The 25,314-nt window shown below is 63.9% G+C and overlaps 1 protein-coding gene across 1 annotated transcript; it reads right to left on the bottom strand.

The window, feature by feature from the left end:
• Positions 1 to 699: 699 nt before the first annotated feature.
• ATP1A2 (ATPase Na+/K+ transporting subunit alpha 2) lies at positions 700 to 22,269 on the bottom strand. Its single transcript, XM_055333874.1, has 22 exons — positions 22,155 to 22,269; positions 17,589 to 17,693; positions 17,387 to 17,446; positions 15,916 to 16,119; positions 15,448 to 15,561; positions 15,099 to 15,233; positions 14,322 to 14,439; positions 12,262 to 12,530; positions 11,240 to 11,438; positions 11,001 to 11,110; positions 10,710 to 10,844; positions 9,986 to 10,117; positions 7,371 to 7,669; positions 6,791 to 6,941; positions 6,533 to 6,701; positions 6,142 to 6,296; positions 5,784 to 5,907; positions 5,449 to 5,594; positions 5,159 to 5,289; positions 3,669 to 3,770; positions 3,469 to 3,560; positions 700 to 2,568 (listed from the first exon to the last, which is right to left on the bottom strand). The coding sequence occupies exons 1-22, from the start codon at positions 22,164 to 22,166 to the stop codon at positions 2,540 to 2,542; spliced, it is 2,991 nt and encodes a 996-aa protein (XP_055189849.1). The 5' UTR covers positions 22,167 to 22,269; the 3' UTR covers positions 700 to 2,539.
• Positions 22,270 to 25,314: the final 3,045 nt, after the last annotated feature.

Raw genomic sequence — 25,314 nt, 5'->3', positions numbered from 1 at the left:
TACCAGGCCATTGGAGGGAGGCAAAGGGGCCAGGCTCGGACTGCTGACTGCCCTTCCCCGATCCTGGCTCAGGGGTTTATTGGTTGGCATCATCCCCTCTCTCCCATTCCCAGGGCCCCGGGGGGAGGGTGGAATGCACAGCACCCCGCCGCCCCCGCATCTGCCCCCACGGAGTCCCTCCCACCTGCTCATGGTGCTTCCGGGGTGGGCACCTTGGGTGAAATTCAAGGACTGCAACTACTTTTCCCTCTGCACCCCCAACCAGCACCCAGAACAGGGCTCTGCCTGCAGTGTAGACTGTGAGCTGGTGTTGACCTCGGGTGGGGGGAGGGTGGCTCAGCCCGCTGTCTCCTTCCCCCACCCTCAGAGGGAGAGCGGCCTGATGTGGGTCTGGAACAGGACAAACAGAAGTGGCCTTGAAAATTTGAGTCCCGGGCGACTCATGGGTCCTTCCCTGCTCTGGACAAGGCTTTGCGGCTCCCAGGACAGCTTCTGCCCCGAGAAAGGCAGCTTCTACTACGACATTTTCCTCCAGGTCACTTTGCAGCCTACGTCTTCCACTCCAGCTTTCTCCACTGACGTCACCTGCCCCCAGATCATCCCCTCCCTCGCCGCTTCCCCCGCGCACCTTTCAATAACCCGGGCTGGGAGGGAGGCCAGGATTCAGTCTGGAAGCCTGAATGACCGACGGGATTTCTTTGTCATAAATGCGACTTTATTATTTTCAAGTACATACATAGTACCTCGAACTAATGTCTTACAAAAGGTCACCGAGTGAAGGTCTTGAGAATGTTTCTTGAACAAACACAGGAGAATTGATGATTAGCCCATGCACGCGCTACTTCTACGTAGATATTCCTAAAGTGCCTCCAAAGTATAGTTTTAGGTGGACTAGATATGCCATCGCTAGCAATGTGGTTTATGCTTTTAATTTGCTGAACAAAGGCCTTTTTTTTCTTTTTTTAACTGACAGTGCAAAGGTAAACTTTGTCCACAGTCAACAGATCTCAAACTTCTCAGGCCCAAATTCATGTGGTTTCCCATTTCGTTTTCTGAGCTGGAGCGACGACTCACTTATTTCAAGGTATTTCTGATAAGGTAAAATTCCAGTGTAGCGAAGGGGGAGCCCCCCGGGGGTCGTCCACGGCCTCCGTCCCTCTGCCTTGGGTCTTCCCTTTGGCCGCTCAGCTGGGTGTCTCTCCCGGGCTTCCCAGGGCTTCTGGGCTAGGCCTAGAGGAGGGGCCGAGCTGCCTGCAGAGTGGAGCTGTTGGGTTGGGGTGAGGGGAGGGCAACGCAGCGTCTCCCAGGAACCTGAAACCAACTCCCCGCCCTGGGAAGCAGGGTTAGTGCTCCCACTAAAGGGGGGGGGCGTTCACCTGGGAGGAACAGCCCTCCCAGCGCCTGCTCTCTTCTTGTTGGGAGGTTCTGAGCAGGCTGGTGACCTAAGCTGGTTCTGCATGTCCCTGGGCCGTGGGAAGGTCCCAGGAACGTCCTCCACCCAGATTGCAGCTGGTGGCCGGGTGCTTCGGGGAACGAGGCAGCTTCATGGGGATGATCACAGCGGGGAAGGGGGTGGCAGGGGCAGGTGTCCCTCTGGGCCCAACACGGAGCCTCTGAGGACCTAGCAGCCTGGAGGCATGAGTGAGTGAGGACAACACCGCCAGAGCATCTGGGACACCTGGGCCGCAGGACCCAGAGGGCACGAACCCGGGTGGGTGGGGACTGCACAGGGCAGGGGTGCGGGATCCCAGCGGGGCTCCTGGGTTCTCTGGCTGCCTTTGCCGCTACTCTGATGACATTTGAATTGGGTCTGCTGGCAGGAAGCTCTAAAAGAGCAGGACATGGGGCGGAAACACCGCACATCAGCTGTCCTGTCCTGGCACTCTCTTCCCCGCTCCCTTTGCCACGTCCCTCCTCGGCCTCCCACGCCCCTGCCCGCCCTCCTCTAGAGGCTCCTAACCAGCCTCGCCTGCCTGCGGAGGACTGGCTTCTACAATCAGCTTCCCTTTCCGGCCTGGCATTCCCTAGGAGGAACTGTGTCTGATCCCAAGGGGCGCGGGCGTCAGTTGGCAGGAAGCAAACGAGGGGTGGACTGGACGGTGGGGTGAGGCGGAGAGGCGGAGGGGCATTGGTGATCTGAGACAGTCCCCTCTTCCCAGTTTAGACAGGTCCCTGGCTGGGGGCGGGGGGGGTGTTGATGTGTTCCAGCAGGAGGCGGGTGTGCGGGGGCAGACGACGGCGGGGGGCTGGGGTAACCCTCAATTCCTCAGAAAAAGTGGACAACAGGGTGGAGCAGTGGAGCAGGATCTGGGAAGGACCCTAACGTGTGGTGTCTAAGCCGATCGTTCATAGTTAGGTCTGCAAGGCAATTGCCCCGAGCTTACGAGAGCTTACGTGCCCGCTGCCCCCAGCTTAGCCTGCTGAGCGGCTCATTGTCCCTCCCCGGACCGCCCCCCAGCACCCCCAGTCTTCTGCGCATCACCATCCCCTGCACCGCCTCCAGTCGCCCCGGCCTGAGCCTGGTCCTTCTTCTGAAGGCTCAGTAGTAGGTCTCCTTCTCCACCCAGCCTGTGGGAGAGATGGGGGCACGGCGTGAGTTCAGGGGGGGCGGGAGGGGGACAGAGATCCATCTCCCTGGGCTGGGGGCTCACGGCCATGCGCAGCACAGGCCTGGGGCAAGGGCCCCGGGATCCCAGGGAGGGCGACATCAGGGTGTGAGGGAGGGCGGACGTCAGGGAGCGGAGGCCCCGGGTTAGGGGAATGGAGAGAGTCCTTTTAGCACAGAGCAGCGCTGGCACAGAAGGGGCTCCTGGGGCTGCACGTAACAGGTGACTGTAAAGGGGCGACTGCCCGGTGGCTGTGCAGAGACGTGGCCGTGGGGTTGACAGCTCACAATTCCCCGGAAGTCAGAAATATGGATTTTATGTGAAAGCCCCTAATTTTCGTCATGGGGCCAATTGAAAAACACAGCCACACAATAAAGGGCGGACCAAACCAAACAATATCCACGGGCATATTTGGCTCAGAGGCCATCCGTTCTCAACTTCCAGGAAGTGGCCAAAAATGCTTGTTGGAAGAAAAAAAAACAAACTTGATTGTTGCTCTGGAACCGGGAGACCTGGGTTCCAGCGCTGGCCCTGCTGTTCTTTGCCTTACGACCCCAAGCAGATAAATTGCGCTCTGCACCTGTCGGTTTCTGTAGATTGTGGAGGGGGGTGCCCTGGGCCCTCCTAATTCTGTGCCCTGCAATCCAGGGGGTTGGCAGAGCCTGAGGATCACCTGTGTTTGGGGGGGGGGGGAACCCGGGCCTGTGAGGAGGAGGCAGGGTCAGGGCTCCGAGGACCTGGGATCTGGGGGCTGCAGGGGAAGAAGGTGCGAGGATCCGCGGTAGGAGTGGTTGGGTGCTCGGCGTCCTGGGGGGTGGGCAGCAGCGGGGTGCCCTGGCGGGCAGCGGGCAGGGGTGCTCACCGCCGGGATAGCGCCGCAGGATGAGCTTCCGGACCTCGTCGTAGATGAAGATGAGGAGGCTATAGGGGAAGGCACAGAACCACCAAGTGACCCTGCACCAAACAGAAAGGAGAGCGTGTCAGGGGCGTCCCGGGCGGTCACGCCAAGGAGGCTGTGAACACCGGAGCCCGGTCCGGGGGCCCCGCCAGGGACACACTCACTTGAGCGGGTACATGCGCAGGGCCACGCCCATGCCCGGGCAGTAGGACAGGAAGGCCGCCAGCGCCGTCTCCTCCAGCAGCCCGAAAATCAGAATCTTGTTCCTGGAGAGGCAAAGAAAGGAGGGTAGGCGGTGCTGGAAGGGGGGACGCGGGGGCAGGAGGTGCAGGGGGACCCCGGAGATGGGAGGGACAGAGGCCTCGAGAAATGTCCGGATGGTTAGAGACACCCCCACCGCCCTCGGTGTGCAAACACCCTCTTCCCGGGCTAGACGGCTGGACGGCTCCTTCGCAGGTTCTCTTTACTTTTCCTGCCTGCTGACCTCAGCTCCGATTATTGCCTGTCACACACGCAGTCACCCAGCAGGTAAGTGTTTCTAGCGTGTGGGCCAACGGGCTCTGTGCGGGGGATGCTGTGCTCCCCACGAGCTTCTGCCCCAGAGGGGGGCCGCCCCACGCGGCCTACGGCCTGGCGACGGCTCCAGGCACATACTCGCTAAGTGACATGTTCAATAAAGCGGAGAGATGTGAGTAAGGCACCCAGCCAAGAGGAAGCCGTCGCTCGCCGGAAGGTGAACGCTGGAGATGTACGCGCACGACGGCAGGACCCAAACGCAGCGTAGAGCACGGTCCTGGGAGCCTCTCTGGGACTCTCCACTTTCCTCTCTTACGTGCTATTAACTTCACCAGGGTTTTGGCATCTTGCTTTGTTCCCCACACTGAGAAATTGTGTCAAAAGTGCCCTGGGGGGGCTTGTGCTCGAGGAGGACCCTGATTCCTCCAGCGCTAACCACCGTCCACGCCGCGGTCACTGAGTGATCGCTGAGCACCGACAGGGGCCAGACCCCGACAGGCGCCCGCCCGGTGCCGTCGCCAAGAGCGTGGGCCCTAGAGGCCGACCTGGGTGACCTCGGGCACGTCATGTAAGCTTCTTGGGGTCTCTGGTCTGGAAAATGAAAGCAGCACATACCTCGCTGAGCTATTGTGAAGGTAAACGACGTGTTTGAACGACAGCACGCCGACTGGCACATGGTGACTGATGCGCTAAGGACGCACACCGAGCCTGCCTCTGGGCAGCTCCCAGCCCCCAGGAGGGTGGCACACTCCGTGGGGCGGGCGCTATGAGCCTGAGCTCCCTGTGTCCGGGGGAGCGCGGGGCACCCGCACTTAGGGCTGGGCAGGGGGGGCGTGGGGGGGTGGGTGCGGGATGCAGGAGGGAGGATGGAAGAGGGAAGACATGTGGGAAGATGAAGAGGAAGGGAGAGGGCAGGGAACCTTAAAGCACCAGATTAGGAGCAAAGTGAAAACTGGTCAGAAATGGTGCTCGGACCGCTTCCTCCTCAGCCACCCATTTCAGGCTGGGCTGTGGCCACGCCAGCGACCGGGCAGGTGCAATCTGATGCTCTGCCCCCGGATGTGGCCACGGGGCAAGGGGGCCTGCGGGGGGTGGGGGGCCCAGCTCCCTGCTGGGAGCGGGGGCCAGGGGCGCTCACTTCATGCCCTGTTGGAAGACCGAGTTGCGGCGGGTCTTGCAGATGATGAGGTCAGCCCACTGCACGACCACGATGCTGGCGAAGAAGGCCGTGTGGCAGGTGAACTCCACCACCTTCCGCTGCTCGTAGGTCTGCGGGGCAGGAGGGCAGCGTGAGAGGCGGCCGAGGGGCAGGGGGCGGCGTGCTGGGGGCCCAGTCTGGCTCTGGGCGGGGGGCACCCTCAGCGGCCACTCCCGCAGGCACCAAGCCCACCCTCTGGCCCCGGCGTCCACAGCCAAGGCCCCACGCACCCATTCCTGCCCATAGCTGTCCTCCAGGTCGTTCATGGACCGGTCGTCCCAGTCCAGGCGGATTCCCAGCAGCCGCGACGGCAGGAAACCGTTCTCTGCCAGGATGACGAAGTAGGTGAAGAAGCCACCCAGGGCCTGGATCATCCCTGCAGGGGGCGGGCAGAGGGCAGGCCCAGTCAGAGGAGGAAGGGCGGGGACCAGCTGCTCCGGCCACAGACGACGTCCGGGGCCCTCGGGGGGTGGCTGCTGGCCTGGGATGTGCCTGGGGCTCCTCCGTCCAGCAGCGGGTCAGAGACTGGCCTCGGGCCCCCCCAGGCCCCAGGGCCCCGCCGCACCGATCTGTCCGTAGGCCATGCTGATGAGCCTCTCGTTCACCAGCTTGTCAGTCTGCGGGTTCCTCGGCTGCCGCTTCATGATGTCGCTCTCGGCTGCCTCGTAGGCCAGGGAGATGGCGGGGACCTGCGTGCGGGCGGGTGCGGGGAGGACGGCGGTGGAAGGGAGCAGACAGGTGCAGGGGGTGGTCAGCGGGGGGGAATCTTCGATGCCCTTCGGCGCGTGCTGCTAAGACCCTAGTATGGTGCGGGTCTCGGCTTCTGTTCCCTCAACCATGGCAGCCAGGCCAGCGGCCCTGGGGCGCCTCTCCCTCCCCGGCCGCCCACCTCCACCCCCGGCGCCGCTCCACCCCGGCCTCACCATGTCTGTGCCCAGGTCGATGCAGAGGATGGTCACGGTGCCCAGAGGCAGGGGGATGTTGGCGATGATGAACAGCAGGAAGGGGGTGATCTCGGGAATGTTGCTGGTCAGGGTGTACGCGATGGATTTCTTGAGGTTGTCAAAGATGAGGCGGCCTGGGGGAGGTTCGGGGGGGCCTCAGGGGGACGGGGGCCCCTCCGCAGCCCCAGCCCCTGAAGTGAGGCTGCCCATGTTCTCCAGAGAGGGAGGGAGACTCTGAGTTTGAGGGGAGCCAAAGCGGGCTGCAGGGGCCTGGAATCCCGGGTTGGCTCTGTGTGGGGGTAAAGGCCCAGGAAACAGGGTGCTGGCCTCCACCATGCTGGGTGCCAGCCCGGCCCACGAGGCTCCTCACCCTCCTCCACGCCCGTGACGATGGACGCAAAGTTGTCGTCCAGCAGGATCATGTCGGCGGCCTGCTTGGACACGTCGGAGCCCGAGATGCCCATGGCGATGCCGATGTCGGCCTTCTTGAGCGCGGGGGAGTCGTTCACGCCGTCCCCGGTCACCGCCACGATGGCCCCCTGGGCGAAGACACAGCCAGAGCGAGGAGGAAGCCCGTCCAGGCCCGTCCAGGCCCGTCCAGGCCCGGCCCCGTGCGGCACCTGCTCACCTGCCTCTGGCAGCCCTCCACGATGATGAGCTTCTGCTGCGGGGACGTCCGCGCGAACACGATCTCCGTGTGGTTCTTGAGGATCTCGTCCAGCTGCTCCGACGTCATGTCCTTCAGGTCTGAGCCGTGCACCACGCACGCCTTGGCTTCCCTGGACGGTGGGAGCAGAGGTGAGTCCCTGCCGCCGGGCCGCAGGGTCCCCGCAGAGTCGGGGGCACGGTCTCCCTCGCCCTCTCCCCGTGGCCTGTCTGTCCCATCTTTCTCGGAGGAAGTGAGGCGACATCATAGCCCAGCAGAGTCGTTGCTAGGCAACGTGCCGGTTTTCTCACCCATGCCTCACCCCCGTAGCCACCCTGCAGTGCGGTTTGTGCCGTAAATTTGTAGTTGAGAGAGTGGAGGCTCAAGGCCGCCATAACGCGGCATCTCCGGGGTCACGCAGTGAGCTAGTGGCACAGCTTGGACACGCTCGGGGCTGAGGGGCCGGCCGCTGGGGTGTCACAGGTACGGCCTGCAAAGCTCCCAGGGAGGTGTTCTGTGGACGGGGCGGGGTGACCGGGGACGGGGCCTGCGGAGGCCTCACCTGGGGTTGACCTGGCTGACGGGAATGTTGAGCCTGGCCGCAATGTCTTCCACGGTCTCGTTGCCTTCGGATATGATGCCCACCCCTTTGGCGATGGCCTTGGCTGTGATGGGGTGGTCCCCGGTCACCATGATCACCTGCGAAAAGGAGAAGAGAGGAGAAAAGCAGTGCTGAGGGCCTCTCCTAACCCACTCCTTGCCGTAAGTCAGAAAGAGCCAGACTGAGAGATCCCAGCCACGCTGGGGGAACAGCGTGTGTGCGTGCGCCCGTGTTTGGGGGGGACAGGCTGTACTTGGGGGTCAGAGATACTGTGCTTGGGTGGAGGAAAGCCTCCTGACGAGTAACGAATTCACCGGGGTCCCTCGGCAGAGGAGCCTCAGAGGCTGGCTGTCCTGGGATACGAGGCTGTCAGGGCTCCAAGGGCCCTCATGTTCCCAGAAAGGGCCCATGACTGTCTGTGTCCAGGCTCGCGTCCACTCTGGTCGCTGCGGCCGTGCAGCCGGGCAGGGCAGGGTGAGGGCACAGCTGCCGCCCCGGCCTTCCACCACCCCTTCTCCGCGTGGGAAGAAGCTGATCCGTGCAGAGTGCATGGAGTTTGGTGGAGAGGGTGGCTGGCATCTGCGAGGTGGGCTACGGGGCGGGGGCTACGGGGCGGCCTGTCACGGGCACGGGGATCAGAGCCCGATGGAGGAGCGTGTGCACCTGTGGGTCTGTGGGCAGATCTCACGGACGCCGAGGAGCCAGCCCCTTCAAGACCTTGCGCCCCCGACGGCAGGTTTGCAGCCCTCATCCCGCCTGACCCCTCTGAGCACCCGGCAGCATCCACCACCCCCTCCTTGAGAGGCCCCACGCGGTCTGCATGGACTCTGTTACTCCCGGGTCCCTTCCCCGCTCATTCCAGCTCTTTCCTGCATCCTCAGGGTGGCCGCCAGGTGGAGGGGAAGGGGCGGCAGGCCTGAGCCCGCACGCACACTGGCCTTCCCCACTCCCCGCTGGCCCAGGGTCACCCCGGGAAGCTGGGGTCGTCGTCGTGCGGAGTCAGGGGCACTGGGTGGGCGCCCAGCAAACGTGAGCTGTGACTTTCTCCCCCTCCTGCCCTGGTTCCTCTCTCTCCACGTAGCCCACGACCTGTGTCCCCATGCCTGCTACAGGTCTTGAGCTGCACTCGGGTGCCCACCAGCCTCGCTCTCCGGCCCTGACCATCTGTGCTGGCCTCTAAGCTTAGCCAGCTTTCCTGGGGACGTCTCTCCCTGGGCGTCTACTAGATGCTTCCCACGGAGGGTCAGAACTGAGTTCGAGGTGCGCTTGGCCACCCCGCCAAGCCTGCCCTCTGCCCCCACCTCCACACTGTTCCCTCCCTTCATCCCTGCACCTTCCTCGCCGACCGTGTCCGGCCTGGTCACCGTGTTCTCAGAGTGTTTTTCAAAAGGGACCCGTTGCCTCCACCCCTTTGCCACCCTGGTTCAGGATGTCGCCCCGGCTGGAACCACCACAATGGCCCCTCTCCCTGCGTCCTGCCTCTGATCCTTCTCCAGATCCACCCCCCTCCACCGGGGGGGGGGCTTCCTGCAAGCTGGATACCTGTGGCTCCCTGCGGACCCCAGGATCAAGCCCAAGTCGGGCATCTGGGCAAAGCCCTTCCACGTGGCCCCGGCCCACGCTCCAGTCTCCTGTGCTCCTGCCCCACGCACCTGTACCCCGCGTGCCGTCTCATGGCATCAGGCACGCACTGTCCCTGACCTTGACAGCCTCCCTCTCCCTGCCTCACAAAACACCGTGGCCTTCGAGGCCCAGATCGAGTATCAAGCGCTCTGTGAAACACTGCCCAGTTCTCCGCGGCGGAATTAGCTGCTCCCCGCTCTGAGTGCCCGGAGGTACTGTCCCCAAGCCCCCGTGCAGGTTCCGGTCATGGCCACAGGCAGCCCGACGTGCCCGAGCACGGCTTGCCAGACGCTGGGCCACGCTTCACATACCTGATCCACCCCTTACCGGCAGTTTTATTTTGGGAAAGCGACTTACCCACTCTGAGTCTCAGCTGGTTTTATTTTTAAATGGGGATGATGACGCCTACCTCGGAGACGGAGTGATTGGGGTTGAGAAATCCCTTACACACACACGTACACGTCTGCACACTGTGCTTCGGGGTGATAGCAAACGGCAGGCTGCCTTGCTTCACATCCCGGCTCCAACCACTGAGGAGTGTGCTACTTGGTGCCTCAGTTTCCCTTTTCTGTTGTAAGGGAAAATCCCAGTGCTGACTCATTAGGTGCTTGTGGAGATCAGATGAGCTCATGCAGGCTGAGTGCCGAAAACACTGCCTGGCTCCTACGAGCGGCTGTTTGTATTATGGGAGCATCTGGGCCATGGCAGGTGCCCACGACCCTGACTGTCGGGCTGTTCCGTGATTAAGTGTACAGGCATTTGTTCCCCTGAGAGCCCGTGAGCTCCGGAGGCCAGGCACCACGTCTCCGTCGTCTCACTATCCCCTGGCCCTCAGCGGACGGGCAGCCTGAGCTGCTCTGGTGTCAGCTGAGATGCTGGAAAAAGAGGAGCAGCCACAGCACAGTGCCTGGCCGTGAGATGGGGTGGGGGTGCTGAGGACGTGCCTTGGCTCAGATCTCCTTGTCCAGCGGGATCTCCTTGCCCTGCACCAGGATGGTGGAGCAGCGGTCCAGGATGCGCTCCGGGGCCCCCTTCATCACCAGCACGTGGCTCTGCGGGCTGTCTTCTCGCTCGTGGATGGACAGCTGGACAGAAGACAGGCCATTAGGGATGGGGCCGGCCTTGCCCCAGGGCCTGCCAAGGGGACACGCCCTCTGGTCTGTCAACTAGTGTCGACGGAGGGAGAGCCGGCGTGTGAGGGGGTGTTAGTCGTGCCAGTCCTGTAACCCGAGAGCCACCTGCCCGTAGACACTCATTCGCCTCACAAGTAGGTACCAAGATCAGTTAAGAGAGGCGCGTGCGAGGGGCTGGGTGGCTCTCTCGCCAGCACCCCACCACCGTGCTGGCCTCGGGGTGCTCCTGCAGGGCGGCTGAGGCTGCCTTGTTGGCACTCAGCGGGTGCCAGCAGCCCGAGGGACACCCTAGGGAAATTTCAGAGGTGTGGCCGACCCCACAGCTGAAGGGATGGCAGGCTGAGGCCAGAGCTGGGAGGCAACGGGGTTCAGTGAGGATGGCAGTTTGGAGGTCAGGGTCATTGTCACCAGACACAGAAACCCCCGGGGTTCCTGGGGGACACGGCAGGGGCAGGGCCCTCAGATGCCCCCACCGCTTGCAGGCTTTGTACGCCCCGCTCATGTCAGCCCCTCCCCCGCTCCTGACCCGGCACCCCAACCGGACCTGGTACTTGTTGGTAGAATTGAAAGGAATCTCCGCCACCTTGGGGTTCCGGTCCCTCATCTTCCTCACGGAGCCGCAGGACAGCTCGATGCACTTGAGCAGAGCCGACTCGGAGGCATCGCCCGCCGTGTCCCGCTGCCAGAGGGGAATTCAGTGTCACACGGGCGGGGGTGGGGGGTGGGGAGCGCCGAGGGAGGGGGTCCCGGAGCCTCGAGGCTGGCAGAGGGTGCGAGCACAGGAGCCGGGCATCGGCAAGGCTGGCAGGCCGTGGAGGTGCCCCCGGCTCCCTACCTTAGACACCGAGATGTTCTCCTGTCCGGCCTTGAAGACGGCCCGGTTGCAGAGACCGGCGATCCGAGACAGGGCCGTCCACGTGGGCGATCGCTTGTCGAACGTGGCCCCTGGGAGGGAGGCAGAGAGGGAGATCCGGGAGCCTGGCTCCCCTTCCCAGCCGTCTGCTCCCGCCCTCCCCATCATGGGCGTCGTGTGGGTGCCCTGGACGCCCCCGCCCCTGTGGAGTGCCCACTCACCAGACTGATCTTCGGTGGTGTCCGCTTCATGGATCTGGTTGTCGAACCACATGTGGGCGACGGTCATGCGGTTCTGGGTGAGGGTGCCCGTCTTGTCGGAGCAGATGGTGGACGTGGAGCCCAGCGTCTCCACCGCCTCCAGGTTCTTCACCAGGCAGTTCTTGCGCGCCATGCGCTTGGCCGTCAGGGTCAGACACACCTGGGACAGAGGAGAGTAAGGAGGGCTAAGGCCGGAGCCAGAGGGGCCCGTGATCTCGCCCCGGACCAGGCCCTGGCCCTCCTGCCTTCATCCCGGTCCGCAGACACCCGGCGGGACCTCCGTGTGGGGGTGGGTGTGTTCCGTTTCAGAACTGTTGAACTGACACCATGGGTGTGTATTTAAGTGAAAAGTCCAGCCGGGAATTGAAGATACGAGGCCTGAGCCCCAGAGTGGGCCCCAGAGAGCTGGGCCGAAGGGTGTGCGAATGGTGGTGGGGGGGGCGGTGAGCTCACTCCAGGGGTGGGGAGAGCGGAGTGGGGGGCCCGAGGATCAGGGTTGGGGTCGGGGTCGGGGGAGGAGGAGACCCTGCAGGGGACAGAGGGGAACCAGGTTGGCGACATGTCACAGACGGAGGGGAGAAGTCCAAGAGGGTGGGCAGCGGTGCCGTGTGTGGGCAGAGCCATGGAAGGCCCCGAGGAAGGGTCACCGCTGGGTTTGCCAGTTAGTCATCGGTGACCTCTGAGGGAGGCTTTGCGGCAGGGTGGGCGGGGACGAGCTGCAGAGCGCGGTGGACAGCGCGGCGGGGGGGATAGGGTGGCGACGAGCTCCGGGGGAGCCCCTGCGCCCCGAGGCGCAGCCCTACCAGGGATTTTTCAGGCTCAGACTCTGAGCCATGTCTTAGATGACAATCTGACGAGTGACTTTAGGGGCTGGAAGGGAACAAATTGCCCAAATTCCATTAGGCTCTAGCGCCTTTGAGGAAAGGGTAGCAAGACCCTCCCTCCCTCCCTCCACTGGCGGCACCTGAGCCTGAGCCACTCACGGTGACCGTAGCCAGCAGCCCCTCGGGCACGTTGGCCACGATGATGCCGATGAGGAAGATGACAGCCTCCAGCCAGCTGTAGCCCAGGATGAGCGAGAGCACGAAGAAGGAGACCCCCAGGAAGACGGCCACCCCTGTGATCAGCTGGATGAAGTGCTCGATCTCCATGGCTATGGGCGTCCGCCCCACCTCCAGGCCCGAGGCCAGCGTGGCTATGCGGCCCATCACCGTCCGGTCACCTGTGGCAATCACGATGCCCCGGGCCGTGCCTGCAACACAGAGGGAGCCGGGGCCTGAAGTCCCACCCTACTCCTTGGAGAAGCAGAACCACTGCAGAGTAAACGAGCCTCAGGTGGGACCTGCAGGTCACCCCGTGGCAACCGCGCCTCCCATGCTGCCCCCCCCCACCCCCGCCACCCCCGGCACAGACCGCCAGGCCCAGACTCTGGCAATCGCATCTCGTTTTCCCTTTCCCTTAACACTTGGGCCTGAGAAGAGACCTTGCAGAGAGACTCAGATTCAAATGGAGGAGGTGCAAGCAGTGAAATAAGTGTTGCTCGAGCAGCTCAGTAAAATCTGGCTCCTGCTTGTTAGGATCCAAAAGTACATGATGTTATGTTTTCTGTGTGGTCTGAAGATTTTCTCTCTCCGCCTCGGGCCAGAGAATCCACAGAGGCAGCCAGGCCGGCAGACGCCCCCGGGGCTCCCGGGGAGGGAGCGTGCAGTGAGGGAAAGAGCGGGTGTGCGGGGGCCGGCCAGACCCGGTCCACACTCTTGCTTGGGTTCCCGCCCGGGATGGCTCTGATCAGGAGCTGCGGGGCACCGTGACACACCTGGCCGGCGCCTGGCACATAGTAGGCGCTCAACACATGCCCGTTCTATTCAATTTTTCTCCTTCCTCCAAGCCTATTTCAGAGAAAGCAAGGCGCGTATCTTACCAGGCATTTTTACCAATTGTGGGAAATGTGGAGCAGCTTTCAGAACCTCAGTACATTAGAAATTGAAGAGATTTCATGTGCTGCGACTTTCATTGTAATCCCAACTTGCTAAAGGATTGGGAGAAGCTCCGAGAGGGGCGCCCGAGTGGGCATCTAGCTTCTGATTTCGGCTCAGGGCATGATTTCAGGGTCCCAGGATCGAGCCCCATGTCGGGGCTCATCAGTGCCCGCTGAGCAGGGAGCCTGTGTGAGATTCTCTCCCTCTCCCCCTCACCTCCCCACACATGCTCTCTCTAAAATAGATGAATCGTTTTTTTTAAAAACTGCTGGGAGAGACATGATACACCGAGGAGAGGTGAGAATCGGCGAGGGAAGGGCGTGGAGGCAGGGCATGCAGCCTCCTCCAGCCCCCGTCCCCTCCCCCCCGGCGGAGGTCTAGCCGGTCCCCCTTCCCCTCCAGCTCTCGCCATCGGCCCCTCTCCAGGAGGCACAGCCACAGCGGGCAGGGGTTTGGGGTGGACTTGGTCTCCTGCCCTTACGTGGTGGCAGCGCAGGGAGCTCCTGCTGGGCCTGGCTGGTCTCCAGTACCCTGTATGGAGATGGGGTGTCCTGGGCAGCCTGAACCTCCCAGCCTGGTCACTGGGCAAAGCAAGAGTGAGACAGGTGAGGGGCTGGTCCCAGAACCAGGAGAAATGGAAGTTCAGTCCAACCATGACTCGTAGGCATCAAGGCTGACCTCGGGCATGTGCGTGCTGCGTACTGTGTGTGTCTGTGTGCCTCCGTGTTGTGTTTTGTGTATTGCGTGTGCGTGTGCGTGTGCATGGAGGTCATGGCCCGATATCTGCAAGCACTGGGATCTGCTCGGTCTTGCTGTAGACGGCCCTCAGATCTTCCTGTTGTGGGGGCGGGGGTCACTTCCATGGAGCCAGGTCCCCCCAGCCTGTAATATTTAGGCCCCCCTCCCGCCCCGGGTCTGGGAGCGGACTGGGGAATCAGGGTCCCCTGCACCCTGGGCTGGAGGTCTGACAAGTGAGCACAATCGCAGCTGCCTGGGGATTCAGGGCGGAGACTCTTCCCTCAGTCTGGCGAGGACGGGGAGCTCCCAACCGGCCAGCTTCTCACCTTCCACACAGTTGGTGGAGAAGAAGCAGATATTGCGGGTCTCCAGGGGGTTCTCATGCGTGAACTCGGGGGAGCGGGTCTGGGGCTCCGACTCTCCTGTGAGCGATGAGTTGTCCACCTGAGGAGGAAGCAGGTGCATGGTCAGCAGACGGGCGGACACGGGTGTGCACAGCTGTCTTCCAGCTCCAACCACGCTCGACCCCGTGACCCCAGGGACAAAATCATGCTTGTGCTCATCACGTATTTAGAGCATTACTCAGCTATTGTCCCTGCTCTGGTTCGGAATCCTGGCTGTCCCCGACTTCTTATGTGACCTTGGGCTGGTTACTTAACCAGCAAAACCTCCACGTACTCGTCTGCAGACTGGGGACCGTAACAGGCATCCCTGTGTCACATTCCCATGAGGGGCGCCTCGGACACGAGGGTCTGAGAAAACGCCGCCACCTGGGGTTGCACCTGGCACCACCTGCAGCCTGTGCGGCAGCCCCGCAGGATGCACTGCTCTACGGAGAGAGGTTAGACGGTGTGCACACCTAAGGGGCATCTCACACCTAACGACACCCACCACGCGGCTGCAATCGAGTGGGAATCAAACAAGCCCGGGGCATGGCGCGTGCCCAGCACAGCCTCCTGACACTCCGTGTACACGGTGGGAGACCAGCTGGGCCGGGCGTCGCGGGGGCCAGGGCCTTCCAGACCTTCAGCCTCTAGCCGGGGTCCCCCAGCGGTGTGCGGCCTGCTTCTTAGGGCCACCGGGGCCCCCCGCCGCCTCCTCACCTTGCAGCCGTGGGAAGAGATGATGCGCAGGTCCGCAGGCACGCGGTCGCCGCCCTTCACCTCCACCAGGTCTCCTACCACCACCTCCTCTGCGTTGATCTGCATCTTCTCTCCTTCCCGCACCACGAGGGCTTGCTGGGGGGTGGGGGGCAGGAGGCTCATGCTCTCCGCTGCCCATGGCCCCCCGCCGCCCACCCCCCACCAGCCTCCCGCAGGCCCCCCGGGCGCCCTGGGCCATGGAGCGAGGTCCGGGCATGGAGAGCGGGAGCCTGGGTTTGGGAGCGCGAGGAGCTCAGGAGCTGGGACCCTCGGCGAACCCTGGCGCCAGCCCGGAGCCCCGCGGGTCTACCTGAGGCACCATGTTCTTGAAGGAATCCATGATCTTGGAGCTCTTGGCCTCCTGGTAGTAGGAGAAGCAGCCGGTGACGATGACCACGGCTGCCAGCACCACGCCCAGGTAGAGCTGGGGAGGAGGAAGCTGTGAGGCACCCGCAGCCCGGGAGGGGCAGCCGCCACTCCGACTGCCCCGGGCCCCGGGGACTTTGCCTGTGACTGGGAGTGACGGCGGCGGAGAGCCCTTCTCCCCAGCCTCCCACTCGTTCTCCTGAGAAGGGGGGGACTGTGGGCGTTGCCAGGACTAGGACTTCTCTAGGGGCTGAGGCTCCAGGGAGGCAGCCAAGCCCACGCAGGCGGGAAGGAACAGGGACGGGCTGCCTGAAAGGCAGGGGCCTGTGGGGCTGGGACCGGATGCTCTCGCTGCCTGTCCCCAACCGTATCGGGCCTCGGGGAGCACGGTGGAGCCCGGGGCCCGGCTCACGTTGTCGTTGGATGGCTCATCCTCCATGGCCGCCTGGATGCCATAGGCCAGGAAGCAGAGGATGGCCCCGATCCACAGCAGGATGGAGAAGCCCCCGAACAGCTGGCGACAGAACTTGACCCACTCCGGGGTTGTGGGGGGCGGGGTGAGGGCGTTGGGCCCATCCCGAGCCAGGATGTCCTGGGCCCGCTGGTTGGTGAGGCCCTGAGGGAGCGGGGAGAGGAGTGTGAGCGCGTGTCCACAGTCGTCCCGCGGCCCCTCGGCAGGGCCACGATGTCCGCAGGGAGAGACCCCACCGCTCGGAAGGGGCAGGGGAGCCTCGGGAAAGGCCACGCGGAGGAGCTGACATTTAGCCCCGAAGCCCGTGGAGGCGTGGACTGTGCACCAGCGCCGGGGGTCCTTGGGTTGAGGCCCCTGCGGGTCAGGACACAGGCTCCCCGCAGACGCAGCTGCGGTCCCCCGCCCCGGGCCTTCCTTCACATCTTTCCAGCGAGCATTCAAGGAGAGGCCAGCGCTCCCGACCGCGAGTGTCACGCGGCTTTGGTAACGGGTGGCCTCCCCGACAGCCTGGCCTGCACCCCCTGCCCCCCGCCCACCGGCCCAGGCAGTCCCGTGTAGCCCGTGCGCTGACGGAGCCGCGCTCCGCGTGGGGCATGCGAGCTCTGCAGCACGTCCTTTCCTGCTGCTGGACTTCGAGCCCCTGGAGGGCAGAGGCCACTTAGTTACCCTTCCATCTGCGCACTCATCTATTTAATAAATGTGCCTTAAGCGCCTACTGCATGCGGGGTGCCGTCGTCGGCTCTGGGGACCCAGAGAACCCCTGCCTTGGGGGGCTTACGACCTGGTGAGGTGACACATGATCAGGAGATATCCCTGCCAGGCCATGAAGAAAAATAAAATAAGGGGAAGGAACGGAGCCGGGGGCGGGGCGGTGGGCAGGGAATTTTCAAAAGGGAAGTCAGGGAGGGCCTGCAGGAGGAGGTGTGTGCACAAACTACCATCATGGATGCTTTGTGTTTCAAAAAGATGGGCTTGCTGTCTGACTGTGCCACTCACGGGGCCCTCCTCGAGTCCCCCCGCATCAGGAACAGGCGTACAACAGCTTCCCCGAGTGGGCATCAGGGAAGTGTACCTGGAGCACTTGTCCTGCCGCGGTGTGCATGGCGGGCGCACGGGTCACCCTGAGAGCGGTGGGGTTACCTCACCATTTCACAGGTGTCCCTTCCCTGAGACGTGTGTCCCTTCAGGGGCAGAGGACAAGCCCCACCTGGGGAGCCCCTGGGGCCTGGCTGCCAGGTGCGCAGGGGAAGGGCTGTGGCCTATGCAGCAGGGGGTCTGGGTTCGAGTCCTGGCTCAGCCCACAGCTAGTCACGAGTCTGCGGGTCCCAGGGCTGGGATTACAGCTCAGAGGCCCTGCCTGCGTGGGTCCTCCGGTCGTGGGCACCCTCCCCCAAGGTGACCTTCCGCTCACCTTGGACAGGTCCACTTGGTACTTGCGGCCCAACTCATCCAGGGACAGCTTGTGGTCGTCCTGGGGGGACAGTTGAGTTACTCTGGGGCGGGGGGCTGAGTACCGAGCCTCGAAGGTGTGTGTGGACGGAGGGGCCCGGGGCTGAGGCGAGGGACCCCGGAGGCGCTGGGCTACGGGGGCCCCTTCCCACGGCCCGCCTCACCATGGCCACCTCCTTCTTCAGCTCATCCAGCTCCTTCTCTTTCTGTTTCTTCTTGCCGCCCCCATTCTCCGCAGTGGTGGCGGCGGGTGAGTACTCACGACCGGCCTGCAGGGGCAAGGGAGAGCCCTGAGAGTCTGTGCCCCCTGGAAGCAGGAGTGCAGGCGCTGGGCCGGGGGGTGGTGGGGTCACAGGTAGCAGTGGCCCGGGGGAGGGAAGGGTGTGGGTGGAGGAGGGACCCCAGTCCTTCAGTTCCCCCACGGGCCCTATGTTGGAGGTTCAGGGAAGGCCGTGGGCCCCGGGGCTCAGGGCCCCACTCGTAGCTGCCTATTGTTGGGCTCTGCTAGGATTTTATTGGCTCAGAAAACCCTGCTGCTTAATACTGAACAGAACAAAAACTTTAAAAAGCAGCATCCTCCACTATTTAGAACGCTGGCAGGCAGTGGCCAGGGTTGGGGGCCGCTTTGAGGTAGAGCAGCCTGTGGGGGGACTTTGCCCCGACGCCACGGACGCTGAGAGGAGCGGAGACGGCGAGGCACCTGGGGGGGCAGAGTCTCTGGGGAGCCTCGGGTCCGGTGGTGGAGCTGGCGGTGCGATGGGCAGGGCTGATGGGCTGAGAGAAGCCATCGGCCGGGGGTTCCGAGCGAGTCCCAGAAGCGGGGACGGAGGGGAGCTGCGGCCCGGTCCTGACCGTGGGCCAGCCCGCCCGCCTTTGGGCAAGGGGGTGGTCTGCACAGTATGAGGCCTCGAGACGCGACGGGGTGACAAGGAAACTGGGCCCCATTTGTCCAAAATACAAGAAATCAGCTCTGAGGACACAGCTAAAACTCAAATGCTCTCAGGCCCTGGCATCCTGGGGGCCTCCGGGGAGACCCGGTGACCATGTCCCTGGAGCCTCGAGCGGGCCCGTGTTCCCTTCCCCTTCACGGCCTCCGTCCGGCCTCCTCTGAGCGCCGGGCTCCCAGGCTCCACGGGGAGAACAGATTTCCCCTTCCGCGGGGTGAGCGGTGGGGCTGCTGGGGCGCTGGGGGAGGAGGGGGCAGGGAGGGCCTGGGGGCGCCCCGGCATCCTCCTCACTCTGGCCTCACCCCCGCATCCTTGTCATAGAAGGTCTGGATCTCTGTCCCCTGCCTCCTTCTCCACTGGGCCCTCAGGCCGTGTGAGGCTCTCAGGAACGAGCCTCTCTACACGCTGGACTGTGGTGTAACTCATCTTTTTGTACAGACCGGACACCCGGGGGGGGGGCGCCTGGGTGGGGGTGCAGTCGCTTAAGTGTCTGTCTCTAGGTTTCGGCTCAAGTCGTGATCCCAGGGTCGTGAGGTCGAGCCCCGCCTGGGGTCCATGCCCGGCATAGGGTCTGCTTAAGACTCTGTCTCTCCCTTTTCTGTTCCTCCCCCTACAATAAATAAATCTTAAAAAAAAAAAAAAAGCCTGGACACCTGGATGGGATCTACAGCCAACGTATCTGTCCTTTTCTTACAGGATCGTGAGCATTCTTTAAAAGTAGACTTTTCTTTTAAAGGCAGTTGTGTGCTCACAGCAAAGCTGAGCAGAGAGTACGGAGAGTTCTCAGATGCCCCCTGCCCCACTGTCAACACTCCTACCCACCCCCGAGGGCGCATTCGTGGCCGTCGGGAACCTACTCTGGCCCCTCGGTATCACCCAGAGTCCAGAGCTGACAGGAGGGCTCGCTCGTGGCACCGGCCACTCTGTGGGTTGGGACAAATGCGTCCCGACATGTGTCTATTGTAGCTCTCCCCCCACCAAGTGGTTTCACTGCCATAAAAATCTGTGCTCATGGATAGTGCACTTTTCCCCCCATTGAAGAGGCAGGAGCAACCCTGGGAACGCGGCTGCAGCCGCTGCCCTCGTCAGGCGGGATCACGAGGCCTGTGCCCGCAGAGGGAGCCGTCTGAGCAGGGAAAGGGGGCTCAGGGACAGGGGGACACCATTGTCCCCACCTGCTCCCATAGGGAGCACCAATGAATCAAGTATGTCTTTGGCGTCCTGGAGGCTGAGCATCTTGGGGAGATGGAAGCAGCCCAAGCGGAGAGGGGAAGGGCTCCTGGGAAGTTGTTGGACCCCCTCCCCAGGAGACCCAAGTGGGGGGCTCATTGGGTGGGATGGATTCCCGTGTTTTGGGTTCACCAACACTCCCCATGCTGGGACCGAACTGTGGGTCGGATGGAGAGCAGCAGAGGGACCAGAGGCGAGACATCAGGCCAGACCAGCTTCAAGGGACCCTGCAGAGCGTCGGGGGCAGGAACAGGGCCTGGGCGTCAGGGTGGAGGTGCCGGGGGCTGTGGCTGGGGGCAGAGGAGCAGAGCCCCGAGAATTTCCATACATTCAGACATGAAATAAAGTTCATGAAAATTAGAATCCAATTGGCAGCCAGTGCGCTGGGGGCACGTTGGGTGACGGCCGGAGTGAGCATCCCCATGCAGCACCCCTTCTCCTGAGCCCCCACCCTGTTCTCCCCGAGGCCTGCACAGAGCTGGGGACACATGGCCCCCTCCCCCTCCCGTCCTGGCAAGGATCTCAGGCTCTGCAGCCAGGATCCTGCGGAGATTTGGGGCCAGCGGGCTGCCCAGGCAAGAAAGAAAGAGAGGAAGCAAGGACCCCCCCCCCGGGCTCCCCCCACCACGAGTCCCCCTCTCCGGGTCTTGAATGCTGAAGGAGAACAGAGAGTTCTTTCTGAGGGAGCCAGAGGCTGGGACAGAGTGGGGGCAGCTGGAAAGCAGCCACGCTCCCCCCACCGCAGCCTCGTGGTGGCAGCTGGAGCGGGTTGGGCGCTCTCCTACCACTGCCATCCCTGCCCCCAGCTCCCACGCTGCCCTTCACGGCCACAGGGCGCAGGGTGACACTCAGGCCTGGCTTTGTGGTGCGGATGTAGGGAAGGAGACAGGAGACAGAGGAGCCCTGGCACTGCCCTGGCACTGCGGTCAGGGGCTCTTCTGGCAGGTTGAACTCTGAGCTCCAGCCCTAAGCGCCCCCATTGCCCCCCAGCCCGTGCCTCCCAGCAGAACCAGGTCCGCTCCCCAGCCTGCCATTGCCTGCGCACAGCCAGGGGGGTGGGGGTCGGGGTCGGGGCCGCTGGCAGGAGGGCAGAGACCCCAGGCAGTGGGGTCCCTGGAAGAAATCAAGGTCGAATTGCGTCCATCTGTCCGTCCGGAGCAGGACCTGGTGGGCTGAGCCTCCCTGTTCTAAGGGGGAGCAGCGGAGAGGAGACCTCCCCTGGCTCCCTGCACTGGGTTGGGGGCTGGGGGCCGGGGGCAGCCCGGCCTCTCCTCGGTGGCCCGCACGTCAGAACAGGGCATGCCAAGGTTCAGCTGAGGGTCCCAAGTGGCCTGCCTTCCCAGGGGTCAGCATGGGGCTCGGGGTGGGGGCAGCAGCTCGCAGAGCCCCGCTCATCCCCACGCGGGGACATGTGCGCTCCCACGTGCCCAGAGGCCTGCAAGGTTCTCGCAAACCTGCCTTCTGAGGCATACACCGGAGCTCACCCCGGAACAAGTGTGTCAGCTCTGGCCTATGGAGAGCACGTGTGTCACACACACACACACACACACACACACACACACACACACACACACACCGTTCTATTTATAGCTCCTACCCCGGCTCACGGACCCTGGTGTCCAAGCTCAGAGTTTTCCCAGCTGCTAAACCCAGCGCAATAACACGTCCTTGAGTGACCCCTCCCTGGGCCCAGAAGCTCCCCCAGGCTCCCCACGGGCACCCCCGTGCCTCCGCGCCCTCCCACCGCTCCCCAGACCCTTCCCCTCGGCCAGAATTCCACAAAAGGAAAGCAGCCAGGCGCAGTGTGTAAGGGATTGGGTGACTTTTCTCCATATGGAAATTTCATTTCCAAGAATCCAGAGCCCAGTCCCTGCCCCCCCAGCCAGCCCCACTCCACAGTTGTTAATCTTCCCCTTGGCATTCCCAGGGCTGCAGAGTGGCCCGGGCAGGGGTGGGCCGCGGGGGCGCAGGCAGCTCTCGCCAGCCCCTGGGAACGCGCGCAAAGCCCAGGCCACGGAGGATGACCGCCCGCGCTGCCAGGGGCTGGGGGCGCACGGCCGTCCCGGCACTCAGGGACCCTGGGGCTGGTGACTCGGGCGCCGTGCCCCCGGGCCTCTCCAACCGTGACCTGGACCCCCATCTTCTCAGGCTGGGTCTGCCAGAGGAATGGGTATTTCGGGGAGATGGGGTGGCACAGACAGGAGCATTCACGTAACCAGGTTCCCTTCAGCGGGCACGCTGGGAGGCGCAGTGAGCCAGGGTCTGTCTAGGATGCGGGGAGACCAGGGATGGGGGTGTGGGGTAGGGCGGAGGGCCGCGGGCTCATCCTGGCGAGTGGTGCAGAGAGGGGCACTGGGGCATCTGAGTGCCGGGACCTGTGGACCGAGCTCGTTTGTAGCTGGGAGAGTCTCAGCCCAAGTCAGAAGGACCGGCTTCTTGTGCCCCTCCCTTTGCACCCCTGCCCACCCCATCCTTCTCCCCTGCGGCCTCCCTCACCCCCCAGAGAGCCCTCCTCCTCCCTACAGGGCCGCTGCTCTCTTTGGGGATACTCACCCCACGGCCCATCTTGGGGCAGAGTGGCTGAGGGAGCCTAGACTGCACGGGTCACGGGGACCGTCCCAAGCCCCCGCCTCTGGTCCCGGAGGCCAGAGACCCCGGCAAACAGACAGAGCCGCAGCGAGCCACGGGGTAGCTTTAAATAGGTCCCTCTCCCCCTCTCCCCCGCCTTCCCCTCCTCGGGAAAGAAACGTTTGTTGAAACAGGATCCCTGAGGACTCCTCCCCTCCCGCCCCTGAAGCAACAGGCGGCTGGACCATGGAAGGTCCATTTGTCCGGCTGTGCGCTCCCCGTGGCCGCCCCCCTCCCCCGGCCCACGGCAGCCCCTGCTGAGAGAGGCATGGGGGGGGCCAAGGCAGGAGCCATGCGGCTGGGGACAGGCTGACGGGAACAGTCCCACAGCATCCCGGGTGCCACAGGCCTCATGGTCCCACTGTTTCTCTTGTTTTCCTGGTGGGGAAACTGAGGCCCAGGGAGACAAATAATGTGAGTGGATAGAACAGAATCCGGGGCTCCGGACTCTGTGCCCAGCCTCCCAGAGAAAGAAGGAGAGACCGTTGTCCCCCTGCAGAGGTTGTGGGGACGCGGGAACTGGGAAAAGGAGTCGCCTGGGAACCCAGGGCCACTGCCTCTGAGACACCTGGGAGGGGCCCTGGGCTCAAGAGGCAGTGCGATGCCTGCACGCGAAGGGGACAGGGTTTCAGCAAGCCCTCCCCGGGAAGCCCTCCCTGAGTCTGAGAATCGTGACTGTGGGGGGCGGGGGGCAGGCCGGGGGGCCAGGCAGGCAGGGGCCACCCCGAGGCCAGCCCGCAGACGGACGCACAACCACGGCAGCAGCGCGGGTCCTGTTCGCCCCTCGTTACCGAGGACACCTGCCCCCCTACTCCCCGTTGAGAAGTCCTGGGCCGGATCTCGGCCTGGGGTTGGCAGGTGGGAGGGAGGAAGCCAAAGCGGGGACAATACAGAGTTCCTCAGAGGTAGAGGGAAGCCAGCATCATGCCCTGGGCCAGAGCCGGGAACCAGAGCGGCCTCCGTCCTTCTCACGCTGGGGCAGGGAAGGCTGGTCTGCAGCGCGGAGGCCAGAGGTTAGACCGGGGACCAGAGTCCGCGGCGGCAGGGGAGCGGCGGGAAGTCCCTGGGAGTGGGGACGGGGCCTGGTGGCTGGAAGGGGCGTCTGTAACCCCATAGCAGCAGGAAACAGGGGTAGAGAGGAGCTGGATCAGGACCAGCTGGGGCGGGGGGGTTGTTGCTGTGCATCTAATAAAGGAGCCAAAGAATGAGGGGCAAAGAGGGGAAGGGGAGGCCAGAGGGGGCAGATAGGAAGAAAAACTGCCCCTGGCATCCGGGAGCAGCAGGGGGACAGGATCTGCCTGGAGTGTCCCCATTTCTCTGGGCACAGGGATGGGGTGGAGGGCAGCCAGTGGGGGGGGGCAGGTCTGAGAGCCCTGAGCCCAAAGATGCAGAGGGAGGGGCGAGGTGCTCTCGGGGCTGGGGCTGGGTCCTCTGGGCCCCGCTGGGAACTCCCCGCAGAGGGATTATGGAGCTCTTCAGCAAATCCACTCTCAAGGCGCAGGGCCCATGCCTGAATTCCCCAAATAACTGGCCCCCTCCGGGCCTGCGCCTGGGATTTTCCATGACAGGGATCCGGAAGGTCACATCCCGCTTCCGCCCTCCTCCTCCTCCTGGGTTACAGCTGGAAGGATGGGTAGCATGGGGCAGACACCTTCTGTCCTTGGGCCCTTCCGCTGGCCTTGACTTTGAGCCTGGGGGGAGCAGGCCGGGGGGCAGCCACAGGGAGGAGCAGACCCCAGTTCCAGCCCCGTGTGGACGGGGGGTGGGGGGAGCAGTAGCTGACGCCCCGCAAGAGGGCCCGTGGTCAGCCCCTTGCAGGGCCGGCCCAGGGAGGAGTCCCTGGAAGAGCCGCCCGCAGACGGCTGGGCCGCTGGGCAGTGGGGCGGCCTGAGGGCAGCCTCGCTCTGGTCCGGGGGGCCGGGAGAGAGGGTCACTGGAGGCTTAGAAGGCTCCTGCTCCCTGGTTCCGGGCTTGGAATCCCTTCTCTGCTCCAGGGCACAAGGTGTGCTGGGAGAGAAAGGCAGCCTGTCCTTCCCACCCCCCCGCACTGCCGCTGGCATCGCCCGGGGCTGCCCCGTCCTTCTAAGGCCCTGGCTCCGGTCCCCGTGGCCAGGCCCATACTGGAAAGCACTGTGCCCTCCCTCTGCCCACCCGGCCCGGTGGGGGCTCCAGCCGTACCTGACACTGAGGTCAGCGGGCAGCCCCGGGGGCGATGCTGCTCACACATTTGGGGCCCAGATGTGAGGAAGGCTGGACAGGTCACCCTGGGGCCCGTCCTTGCCCGAATGTCCCCGACCACCCTCCTTGCCTGGGCGAACATGGACTCCCTGGGAGTCGACCCCCCCCACACACACCCGGCCCCGCTGCTGCGTAGACCTCACGCTTCGGGACATCGGTGGGATGTGGGCACCTGGTGCCTTGATCTGGGGTCATGGCGGGGGCAAGGGGGGACTAGGCCCGTGAAGACAGCCAGAGGTGGCTTCAGATCCAGGCCCTGAAAGTAAGAGGGACAAGCAGAGAGCAGCGAGCCTGGAAGGCAGGAGGGGAGGGCCCAGGGCCTGGCTTTGGGAGAAGGACAGAGGTCGCTGAGGACGGCTGCTCCCGAATCGGGTGTTTGGTTGGCACGGGAAGGTGCGGCAGGCAGGTGTGCGCGTGTGCAGGGGTGTGCGCCTTCCGACTGCGGGGCTGGCGGTGGGGACCCTCTGTGGGGAAGGGGCGGCTTGGAACTCGGATGCAGGAGCTGGTAGCAGGGGAGGCCCTGGGATGCGCGGGCATCCGGTGAGGACGTGAGGACGGAACGACTGTGTCCCAGGTGCGTGGTCTCCGGGCCGTGCGAGCGTGCACGCTGGGGCAGAGCTGCGTGGCCTACGTGAGAGGCCCTGGGAGAAAGTGCGTGTGCGCCAGGGGGTGGGGAGCCGCTCAGCTGCAGATGGGCCGTCAAGGTCTCCCAGAAACAGTTCTGTTTCCTAAGTGACTAGCCTCCTGGGGCCGGCAGCCCAGACTTGAAGGTTGTTTCAAGATCATGAAAGGGAGGGGGAGGGGGAGGCTGGGGAGGCGCTGTCACCCCCACTGTCCCTCCTCCGGC

Source organism: Nyctereutes procyonoides, unplaced genomic scaffold, assembly GCF_905146905.1.
Source record: "Nyctereutes procyonoides isolate TBG_1078 unplaced genomic scaffold, NYPRO_anot_genome, whole genome shotgun sequence".
In the NCBI taxonomy this organism is placed as follows: domain Eukaryota; kingdom Metazoa; phylum Chordata; class Mammalia; order Carnivora; family Canidae; genus Nyctereutes; species Nyctereutes procyonoides.
Note: the sequence above shows the minus strand (reverse complement) of the source record. Positions and strands in the feature narration are given on the sequence as shown.

Coding starts and splice junctions, on each gene's coding strand:
- ATP1A2 (XM_055333874.1), bottom strand. Junction 17,447..17,588: donor TGAAGAAGGAGGTGGCCATG/GTGAGGCGGGCC, acceptor CTGTCCCCCCAG/GACGACCACAAGCTGTCCCT. Junction 3,771..5,158: donor GTCTTCCAACAGGGCATGAA/GTGAGCGCCCCT, acceptor TTGCCTCTCCAG/GAACAAGATTCTGATTTTCG.